General features: G+C 35.9%; 1 protein-coding gene across 1 annotated transcript; it reads left to right on the plus strand.

Moving 5' to 3' along the window:
• The first annotated feature begins 1,969 nt into the window (after positions 1–1,969).
• Positions 1,970–7,624, plus strand: LOC130591401 (uncharacterized). Its single transcript, XM_057394711.1, is given in 7 exon segments — positions 1,970–2,807; positions 3,085–3,099; positions 3,288–3,395; positions 4,291–4,385; positions 4,470–4,567; positions 4,658–4,713; positions 7,517–7,624. Coding segments are annotated over 7 exon segments (1,275 nt in total). The 5' UTR covers positions 1,970–2,012.
• The last annotated feature ends 4,765 nt before the right edge of the window (positions 7,625–12,389 follow it).

Below are 12,389 nucleotides of genomic sequence, written 5' to 3' on the forward strand. Positions count from 1 at the left end.
GTGGTTAAGTAACAAATTGAGAGAATGAATGAACGTTACAAGCAACAAGCTAATAAACACCGAAAATTGCAAGAGTTTCAAGTAGGTGATTTGGTATGGCTAAACCTACGCAAGGAAAGGTTTCCTGGAAGGCGCAAAAACAAATTCATGCCAAGGGCAGATGGTTCATTTCGTGTGTTAGGACGTATTGGTGATAATGCTTACAAGTTAAAACTTCCTGATTCTTATGGAGGTGTAAGTTCTACCTTTAATGTAGGTGATTTATCTCCTTATGTACTTGATAAGAATTTGGGGACAAATTCTTTAAAAGAAGGGGAGAATGATATGGATCATGAGGCGTCAAGTGTTACTAGAAGTGGTAAGGCGTTTAGTAACAAGAAGTGTCAAACACAATGCTATCTACTGTGTCAAACACAGTGCTAACCACTGTTCGGACAGCTAAAGAAGCGGTATGGGAGTTTGCAACGTATTGGAATTTGGCTTGTCACTTGGACATGGACTAAGTAGTGCTTGTATTACTTGGGTGGGTATAGAGTAGTAGTATGTTATGTAATTACTCTAGAAGGTTCTTTTATGTTTTATTCAGTTGTTAAGTAGTTTCGGCGGTTGTTAAAGTCGGTTGTTAGTACATGGCTTGTCCTATATAAGCGCATGTATTGTATTGGAGATGATAATGAGTATTGTATTGTATGTTGTTGAACAATCAAATAATAATCCTTGAGAGTATTACCAAGAATACTTGAGAGAAAGTTTAGAGACTAGCTTGACTAGTGGATCAAAGTCGTTGCCTTTGTTCCAAACTTGAAGTCTTTACCTTCTAGATTCTATCCATCTACACCTTCAAACACGTTCCATAAACGTTTCTTTTAACCAAGAAACCTCCTTATCCATCTGGAACATCAAGTTCCATATCACTCCTACGCAGGCCTACTGTGACGACGGTAGTGTCCTTATAAATTTTGATAACTCAAGTAGGCGAAAGGTTTCGTACGATCTTGGGGGTATGCATACTAAGGTGATGGATGTGAGACGGAACGAAACCGTATTTGCATTTTATCTATAGACCAAGTTGTCTATTAAGGATTAAGTAGCTCGTATGATTCTAGTTAGATGATAGTGTCCGTTCACTGCCAACTAAATAAAAAGTAAAGAATCTAATGCTATTGTAGTATCATGCCTAGGAATGACCCTTAATGCTTTATTTATGCGTGTATGCATTCAATCATTTACTATGTACTCGGCATAGCTGATTGTGTGTTATTGTGTGTTTGTTGACCTGTGATGAACCATTGATGCTACAATAGGGAGCAGAATAGGTGTACTGGTGTTGCTGCATGATACTGGGCATACGGGGGATAGTCCTTAGTCTTTGCAACTTTAAAGCGTTTTAATTAAACATTATAAGACTATTATGATTTACTTAATTAGTTTGTGGTTTGAATAAAAGGGGTCGTTGATGATTCCCGAATTGTAGCACTAGTGGAAAAAACTGCTTTTGCTACTTATCAAATGCTCCAGTAAACTAATCAACCTGAGCAATTGTGAAAATTTTAATTTGAAAAATTCATAAATGCTCGGGTTGATTAGTCAATCGGAGCATTTAATGTCAAATGCTCCAATTGACTAATCAACCCGAGCATTTGCATTATTTCCCTCTTATAATTTTCGAGTTATTATTATTTGCATGCTCCCTATGTCCCTCCCTCTCTCGTATCAATTCTTCATCATTTTCCTCTCAATTGAAACCCTCGCACTAAACACTTCCGCAGTCGTCCCTCAGCCTTCCTTCGCTCTCTCCGTCCCTCGCTACCCGTCGTCCTCCCTCCATCCCTCGCTACCCGTCGTCCTCCCTCCGTCCCTTGCTCAATCCCGTCGCCTAACTGAAATCTCCAACTTTACCTTCATCATTAAGTAATTACCTATTTTTGCAATCCCTCACTTCGAATTTGAAGTATCTATCGTTGAATTCGAGGTGCCCATCTTTGTTTTTGGTGTTTTCAACGGCAAAATCGATGGCGTTTAGGATAATTAGGCGGTTTAGGCAAAGTAGGAGACTTAGGGTTCATCTACGTTTGGTACTTTTGCTGGCTTTGCCGTTTTTTTACTTCTTGGTATCACATCCTAGTCACTCTTTTATTCTTGACTTTCTTTGTGCATTCGCATTTTCTGCTGCACTTTTGTTCTCTCTTAATCTTGCCCTGCCTAGACTGCCCTCAATTAGGGTGTTCCTCAATCGATCATTCCCTTTCCCTATCAAGTTATCGTCGTCGTCTTCGACTGCTTCCCGGCCTTTGCCGGTGTTTTGGTCGATTGGGTCGAGGCCGAAAGCATAGAAGAAAGTAAGTTCAGGATGTTGGGTTCAGGTTTATAGCAATGGGGATGTATATGAGGGTGAGTTTCATAAGGGTAAGTGTTCAGGTAGTGGGGTGTATTATTACTACATGAGTGGGAGGTATGAGGGGGATTGGGTTGATGAGAAGTATGATGGACATGGAGTAGAAACATGGGCTCGAGGGAGCCGCTATCGAGGACAGTATAGGCAAGGTCTTAGACATGGTTTTGGTGTGTATAGGTTTTATACGGGGGATGTGTATGCAGGTGAGTGATCTAATGGGCTGAGCCATGGTTGTGGGATAAATACTTGCGAGGATGGTAGTCGATATGTTGGCGAATTCAAGTGGGGTGTTAAACATGGTCTTCGCTCCCTCTGTCCCTTGCTCAATACCGCCATTAACGGCACCGTCGAATCACAAGGCTTCAACCTCGCTCAATCCGTACCTGAATCTTCAACCTCCAAAAGCCTTCTGGTTTTATTTCTCCTTATTCTAGATTTTTCAGAATTACTCGATATAATACTAGGGTTTAATCTAATTAAATTGTTCGATCATTTCTCTAAGTCGTCTTCTCCATTTCTAGGTTTCCTTGTCCTCCTCCATCATGTGTTTAGATAGTTATGCCCTACAAGCTTTGCCAGCGTTCAACACCCGACTCAGAAAACCCTAATTTCAATTCTATTTTTTCTTATTCGTTAGAAGCTACAGTTATTTTCTGATTTCTGATGGATAATGATCAAATTTTATGCAGGTCAAAAATGTCAAGGTTTTACTTGAAGTGGATGTTAAGAATCTCCAATCTTATTTTTATTTTCATTAACGCAATAGAGTCGCTATCTTATTTTTATTAATGCAATAGCAATAGCAATAGCAATAGCAACAGCTAATTTTGTAATATGGCCTGGGTCCATATGAGTATAATTAGTAACAGTGAGTTTGAATTTGTGGAGGCAGAGTGGGGTGTCGCTGCAGCAGCAACAGTTGTTGTACAATGGCAAGGAGATGAAGAACCATGAGAAGCTCAATGGCCTCGGCGTTTGCGATGGCGATTTGATCATGATGGTTTCCAATAATGTTGCTGCCCCTGGGTATTCTTTTCACTTACCTTTATTATTTTTACTTCATAAATGCCACTAGCTTTTTTCTCCTAATATGATGTTATCTGTGTTATAATTCACCATAGTCCTGTCGAGTTCATGAGTTTGTGCATTCTTGCATATGAGATTATTATTAGTCTTCTTTCTTTACTATGTACCTTAACCTGTTTATATCTCCTCTTTTTATGTGAAATAGTCACATCTTGTATCCTCCAATTGAACTAGTAAGTTGCATAATTGAAGATTAGAATGCTCTTGTACTTCAATTGGGATTTAGTTTTGGTTGGAACTTTTTCCTTTCACTTGTTGGAACTTGGAAATGTGTTATGGAGGTGGAATAATATGTTCAACATGTGGCAGAGTGAGGACAACATTACTATTATAACCTTAGTGCGCAATTTTAAGTAGCAAGTTTCATTTTACCCTTACCGAGTATGATTAGATGTAATTTAATTGTTGTATATATCGGTTAAAGAAAAGGAGAGTTCAAATGATTAAGTTATTTCAGATATTCGATGAGTTCGTGATTTTCACATAAAAATTAAGGTATATGGTGAAAATGAAAATTGAATATTATAACAATTATTGAAAAACATAACTACAGTTAGCATCTTAAAAAACCCTGTAATTTATATATTAGATTGGAGGAGTACCTTGTGACTTACTTCGTCAAAAAATAAGGCAATCATACTAACAAGAATTGTTTTCATCTGAGAACAAAATATGTTCTCAGGATTCTCGAAATGACATTTTAGAGACAAACTGTCCTCTTTCTTTTTCTGATGGTTTTGCTTTGGTTCCGTATGTGATTGATTTTAACTTTTCCGAATTCTAATATGCTTTGTTTGATGTCATTGCAGGTCTCGTTTTCAAACGCTTGTATCATAAGTAGCTGCATTAGGCCCTCTATACAGGGAAAGACAACCCCTGTTGTTCTCCTTCATGGTTTTGATAGGTGACGTATTTTTTGGTGATATATGCTCGTATTGTGTGCAAAGAGCCTTGTTGTTTATTTTCTACATGGTTCACAAATGTCCAGTTCTTGTTTAGAATGGAGATCTGTCTACCCATTACTTGAAGAAGCTGGCACAGAGAGTTGGGCCGTTGACATTCTTGGTTGGGGTTTTTCCAATTTAGGTATGCTGCCTTGATATACATCACAGAACATTTGTGCCTCTTATTGGTCTCTCTATTAGATTGATGTTCTCTTCCTTAGCTAACTTGCAGCACTAGACCTCAATATGGTCTATCGGAACAGCTTCGATGCTCTGTTTATAATTATGGTCTGTTTATAATATGGTCTATCAGAACAGTTTTCTAGACTTGGTTGTGAGATCTAGACTGGCAGACTCGATGCCTATCTGTTTATAATTATTGACTCAAAGGGATACTAAAGGTTTCTTATTGATACATATTTCCTTTGCTTAATTGCACTTATGTAGCCTGCATATAATATCCATCTATTTGTTGTTGGAGTATGTCCTACGATCAAGTGCATAACTCAAAAGTTTTTAATTATATCCAATATAGTTTAGGTAGTCATGATGCTTTGCTAGAAGCCAATCTTGACTTGTAATATTAATAAATGATTTAATATTTACTACTGAACTTGTTTGGACCTACAGGGTCACACCTAAACTACAATGTCGATTAATTAGTCTATTGGAGACTAATATTATTTGATAATACAAATAAATACTCTATTATTAAAATAAAATGAGATAATTGTAAATATCTTCTTATTTAGTAAAATATCAATTATAGGGATAATTGATTAGGTTAATCTTTGATTGATTGGAATCAATTAATTAAATGAGAAACAAAATCAATCATGTGATGATTGATAGCCCTTAAGTAAGGAAAGCATTGTATCCTCCTTTTCTTATACATTGTACGCACATACTATGGATATATAGAGGAAGAATCATTAGATGATTTATGTGATATATACATGCTTTTTGCTTGGTCGTGCATAGTAAAAAAAAAAAGTGAGAAACTTTTGTTCTCTAAAATTTTACAAGAGAGTATTATATCAAAACAATTAGTTGTTTTAAGGTTCTAGCAAATCTAAAATTCTAATCTTCATTGTGGTGGTGGACTACTTGTGGAGGGATTTCACTTGAGATTCTAGAGTTAACATCAACGAGGCACGCTACAAAGGTATAATAACTTAACTCCCTCCTGTAGATTCATTATAGTATTTTAGGGTGTTCTTGGGAATAGGTTTTGTACAAATTGTTTGTATTTCCGCATCGTAAATCCTATTAGTGGTATCAGTCGCTTCCCTATTTATGCTATTTTGATCTTTTTAGATAATCTTGTTAATATTATATTTGGACTTGTGAAATTGCAACATATTATTTTGTTTCTTATTGGAATTCGAATAATATTAATATATGATATTTAGTATTCGTTTTTCAATTTTTTTATGAATAGTTCATATAATATTATTTTTTTTCCTTATATTCGAATTTTTTTTTTGATGTTTAACAATAAAGAAAAAAAGGTGAAATCCCTTACTCAATTTTTTTAGGTGTGTATATTTTACTTCTTAAATTACGCAAATTTGTAGGCAAGGGTGTCTAATTTGTTTAATTTTTCAAATTAAATTACACATTTTAATTATTGACAATGGGATTTTATTTTTAATTTTTTTTTTTTCAAAAAAAAAAAAAAAAAAAAGGAAAACAAAAAAAAGAATGAAGAAGGAAAAGTGAACTATGTTGGCAGAATGTTCTGATTGTCCAACTTCTCACGAATTCTTCCAGCGAATTGTGTTGTTTGGCTTCCAGTGTCCGGGCTGGACTTATGTCTGGTCTGGACAGTGGGCCAGACAGCTAGTCTGATTTGTATCCTCTGGGCCTGGCAGTGGTTCTTGTGTGGCCTACTGTTGGGCCTGGGTTAAGCTAGTGTTTATTAAAAAAAAAAAAAAATGTTTGGGCTTGTTTTGCTTTGTTGGACAGCATTACTTACACTTAGTTTTTGGGCTTAAAATATGTTTAATCTCAGTTTCTTCAATCCAAATTTTGAACCTAATAGTTAGGTGATCCATTTCTGTGGGAGTTTATTAGTTTAATATTTAACTCTCAATTTTTTTTGGATAAAGTTGCAATTTTATTATCATGATAATATAAAGTCCAAGTATAATTTCTAACACTATTAAATATTTTGTTAGTTTTGAACTAATTAAAATTGTTGATTAGTTTAACTAATTTTTTTTATTAGAATCGTCTATAATATAAACTGGGTCACTTACTCTAAGTAAGTGAATGAATGAATAATTTTATGCTTGAATGTTGGATGACTAGTATGGCCCAAATTAGGATAGAAAATACGGTCTGCGTACCGTTTATGTATTTTTGTATCTTAAATACGGACTGCGCGCCGTTTTGTATTTTTGTAATTTTATTTAAATTTCAAATAACTTGTATGATGATTCGAGAATCAAGCTTTGATGGAGATCAAAAGGCGGATACAAGGAAGCATCTTCAAGTTTAGATTAAGATGTAGGGGCCATACTAGGATCATTTTAAATTATGCATTTAATTATTGCTTTTATTTTGTTATTATGCTCTTGTTCTAATTACTATTAGTTCACTAAATTTAGAACTGACATAGTAACTTAAGTCCTCCTTTTAATTTTTGAATAAATTAGATACCCACCCTTACACACCTCTATTCATGTCTTTGATCATTGGTAATAGGCTTGCCAAAGCAAGGTATTATTTTTTATCTTAGAATTTTAGAGTATATTTAAGATATTTACAAGTATGTAAGGTTTTATTCAACAAAGTATCCAATTAGGACTTGGGCTTTGGGGTATAGGAATGGGTTTTTTCATGCGATGTTTCCCATTAACCAAGAGTTATAGGAGTATAACTAATAAAGTGTTATTTACCTAAATCATTTATCTCTTAGGTGACCGGCCAAAGCTGGCTTAGGATTAAATGAGTTGGGGTCTTGGAATCTTTTAGCCTAATTGAGGACGTTTTTTAGACTAAAAGCCTTTAACTTGTTTTAACTTGGTTAAAATTTGAAGTTATTGTTTATAATCATAAACCTAAAACTTTACTTTTTCATTTGTAGATGGTTACTCCTAATTCAAACTCCGCTATGTCATCTAATGGTATTCGCTCTATTCTCGAAAAAGAAAAACTTAATGGCAACAATTTTTGGATTGGTATCGCAACTTGAGAATAGTTCTTAAGTCTGAAATGAAACTGGATGTCTTGAAAATCCTCTCCCTGCTGAACCTACCCTTCGAGCATCTGCTGAGACTCGAAAAGCATATGATACGCAGTAGCTAGATTCTTGATGTCACATGTTTGATGTTAGCATCCATGAATTCTGAATTGCAAAAACAATTTGAAAATATGGAGGCTTTTGACATCATTCATCAGCTCAGAGCTATGTTTCAAAAACAAGCAAGAATTGAGCGCTATGAAACGGTTAAGGCTATCCTTGAGAGCAGTCTCAAAGAAAGTGAACCTGTTGGTCCACACGTTCTCAAAATGATGGGTTATTTTGAGAATCTGGAACGATTAGGTGTCACTTTAGGTGATGAGCTACCAATTGACATCACTCTCCACTCCCTTCATAAGGGGTATGACCAATTCGTGTTAAACTTTAACATGAATGAGTTGGAGAAGACTATGAATGAGCTTCTAGGAATGCTCAAGACTGCTGAACCAAGTATCAAGGTTGCACCTAAGAATAATGTTCTTATGGTTCAGAAAAAGAAAGGGATTTTCAAGAAGAAAGGCAATAAAAAGCAATACCCACAGAGTAAGGGTAAGGGCAAACAGGTTGTCAAAACTAAGGCTGGAGCTACTCCAGACCAAGAATGCTTTCATTGTCACAAACCAGGTCATTGGAAGAGGAATTGTCCTAAGTATCTAGAGGACAAGAAGAATGGCAAGATTCCTTCTACCTCAGGTATACATGTTATTGAAGTAAATCTCACTATTTCTAATTCTTGGGTATTTGATACCGGATGTGGATCTCACATTTGTACAAATGTGCAGGGACTAAAGAAAAGTAGGAGCTTGGCTCGAGGGGAAGTGGACCTACGTGTTGGCAACGGAGCAAAGATTGCAGCTTTAGCCGTAGGCACTTTTAGATTAATAATGCCCTCTGGGCTTGTTTTGGATTTGAATAATTGTTATTTTGTTCCAGCCATTTCTAAAAACATTATTTCTGTTTCCTGTTTGGATACAGAAGGGTTTACTTTTGAGATTAAGAATAAATGTCTTTCTTTTCAAAAGGATGGAATGTTTTATGGTAGTGCTCACTTATTTAATGGGCTCTATTTACTAGATTTAGAAAAACAAGTTTATAACATTGATACTAAAAAGGCCAAATCAAATGATTCAAATAAAACTTACCTTTGGCATTGTCGTCTTGGCCACATAAATGAGAGACGTATCCAAAAACTTCAAAAGGAAGGACTTTTGGAATCATTTGATTTCGAATCATATGATACATGCGAATCTTGCTTACTTGGAAAAATGACAAAAGCTCCATTCACTGGTGTAAGTGAAAGAGCAAATGACTTATTAGGTCTCATACATTCTGATGTTTGTGGACCAATGAGTACAAATGCTAGAGGCAATTATCAGTACTTCATAACATTCACAGATGACTTCAGTAGATATGGGTATATCTACCTTATGAGGCATAAATCTGAAGCTTTTGAAAGGTTTAAAGAATTTCAAATGGAAGTACGAATCAGCTTGGCAAGACAATAAAAGCCCTTAGATCTGATCGAGGTGGTGAGTATTTAAGCCAAGAGTTTGATGACCATCTCAAAAGTTGTGGAATTCTTTCCCAACTAACTCCTCCAGGAACACCACAATGGAATGGTGTGTCCGAAAGGAGAAATCGAACTCTATTAGATATGGTTCGATCAATGATGAGTCAGGCCGATCTTCCGATATCATTCTGGGGTCATGCCTTGGAAACTGCCGCACTAATCTTAAACAGAACTCCAACCAAAGCTGTTGAAAAGACTCCATATGAGTTATGGGCTGGAAAAACTCCAACTATGTCTTTTCTTAAAATTTGGGGATGCGAAGTTTATGTAAAACGTTTACAATCTGACAAACTTGCACCTAAATCTGACAAATGTTACTTTGTGGGTTATCCAAAGGAAACAAAGGGGTATTACTTCTAAATAAAACTGAGAACAAAGTGTTTGTGGCTCGAACTGGTGTCTTTCTCGAAAGAGAACATCTTTCTAGAAATTCAAGTGGGAGAAATATTCACCTCGAGGAAATTCGAGCTGAAAATGAGCCACAATATCAGGAGCATCCACAAGTTATTGTGGAAACTGATAAGACTCCACAACCTGTTGAGGAATCTACCTCTGTGGCACCCGCCCCTCGTAGGTCTACTAGGAAAATTTCAGCACCTGAGAGATATGGATTTCTCATGTCTGATAATAAAGAAATATTGCTTTTAGAAAACAATGAGCCTACTACCTACAAAGCAGCTATGGCTAGTTCAGATTCCGACTTATGGTCAAAAGCCATGAAATCCGAAATGGATTCCATGTATGAAAATCAAGTTTGGAACTTGGTTGATTTGCCCGATGGGGTTAAACCTATTGGATGCAAATGGGTTTTCAAGTTGAAAACTGACATGGATGGAAATGTATATATCCATAAAGCTAGGCTGGTGGCACAAGGTTTCAAACAAATTCATGGTATAGACTATGATGAAACCTTTTCACCAGTAGCTATGCTGAAATCTATTCGGATACTTCTAGCAATTGCCTCATATTATGACTATGAAATATGGCAAATGGATGTTAAAACCGCTTTCCTAAATGGTTTTTTGGAAGAAGAAGTGTACATGACACAACCAGAGGGTTTTATTGATCCTAATGCACCTAAGAAGGTATGCAAGCTTCAAAAGTCCATTTATGGATTAAAGCAAGCATCAAGGAGTTGGAACCTCCGATTTGACGAGTCAATCAAAGGTTTTGGTTTTCTCAGAAATGAAGAGGAATCTTGTGTTTACAAGAAAGTTAGTGGGAGTAAGATTGTTTTCTTGGTCTTGTATGTAGATGACATACTTCTATTGGAAATGACATTTCCATGTTAGAGTCTGTAAAGATATGGCTTGGAAAGTGTTTCTCAATGAAAGATCTTGGTGAGGCTCAATACATACTAGGCATTAAGATCTATAGAGATAGATCTAAAAGAATGATTGGACTAAGTCAAGAAACTTATATTGATAAGGTTCTGACTAGGTTCAATATGAAAGGTTGTAAAAGAGGTTTTCTACCCATGTCTCATGGCATAAGTCTGAGCAAGACTCAGTGTCCTTCGACAACTGATGAGAAAGACCGCATGAGCAAGATCCCATATGCGTCAGCTATTGGATCCATCATGTATGCCATGATATGTACTAGACCAGATGTTTCCTATGCTTTGAGCATGACCAGTAGATACCAAGCAAATCCAGGTGATGACCATTGGACTGCTGTGAAGAATATTCTAAAGTACCTTAACAGGACTAAAGAAAAATTCTTAGTTTATGGAGGAGAGGATAAGCTAAGTATAAAAGGTTATACTGATGCTAGTTTCCAAACAGATAAGGATGATTTTCGATCGCAGTCGGGATTCATATTTTGTTTAAATGGAGGAGCGGTGAGTTGGAAAAGTTCCAAACAGAGCACCATAGCAGATTCTACAACTGAAGCTGAGTATATTGCTGCATCAGAAGCAGCAAAAGAAGCTGTCTGGATTAAGAAGTTCATTTCTGAACTAGGAGTGGTTCCGAGTATTGCTAGTGCTTTGGATGTTTATTGTGATAACACTGGAGCTATAGCACAAGCAAAAGAACCAAGATCACACCAAAAATCCAAACATGTACTCAGGAGATTTCATCTGATTCGTGAAATAGTTGATCGAGGAGATGTTAGGATATGTAAAGTTCATACGGATAGCAATGTTGCAGATCCGCTTACTAAGCCACTTTCTCAGCAGAAACATGAGACTCATATTTCAGCTATGGGAATTAGGAACATTGGAGAATGACCTATTAGTTTTTTTAATATTGAACGATTTCATTATTGAAATAAAAGGTTTATGTTTATTTTTATTTTATATAATATATGTTTGTTTAAATTCGGTTTAGTATTAAAACAAATGTCCAAAGTAATCAGTTGTTTTAAATAGGATGTTGAGTACGAGGACTCAACTATGGAACCCTATTAAGTGAACTAAAATAAATGATTGTCTATCCCTAATTAGGTCATTAAGTAGGTACATTAATGACCTATAATGATTAGTTTATAAATTGATTGATGATCATGTTTCATGGATCATAGGGGCATTGGATGTCTAATCAATTATATTAATGTGAATTGGTGAATACACATTGGATTTGACCCACATAGAGAAATCTTTAAGAGCGATGAATGTCATAAGTTTCTCTTAATATATAACAGTTGATTCCTCAGACTTGAGTTTACCACTGATTCCTTACATTGATGACTAGTACACTTTGGCATTGTCAAACGTCGTGCCGTAAAAGGAGACTATAAAGGCGATGTTCATGTTGCTATGAGTCGTGTGAAGGATAGAGGGTAAATAAGAAGAATTGTCCTCCTATTACATAGGAATGTGTTTTGGCCTCTCGGAGAGTTTAGACTGTAAAATGCATGGCCGTGCTCGAATGGATTGTGATTCAATCATTCGTTTGACAGTTGAACTTGGAGACTGAGAAATATTCTGGACTTCATAAGGATGACAAGTTTTCTTACCTTATGTTCAGATATAACAATAAGAGACAAAGGGATTATAAAGCACCACTTGCTCTAGGACAAGTGGGAGATTGTTGGAGTATGTCCTACGATCAAGTGCATAACTCAAAAGTTTTTAATTATATCCAATATAGTTTAGGTAGTCATGATGCTTTGCTAGAAGCCAATCTTGACTTGTAATATTAATAA

This window comes from Beta vulgaris, chromosome 5, assembly GCF_026745355.1.
Source record: "Beta vulgaris subsp. vulgaris cultivar EL10 chromosome 5, EL10.2, whole genome shotgun sequence".
In the NCBI taxonomy this organism is placed as follows: Eukaryota; Viridiplantae; Streptophyta; class Magnoliopsida; order Caryophyllales; family Amaranthaceae; genus Beta; species Beta vulgaris.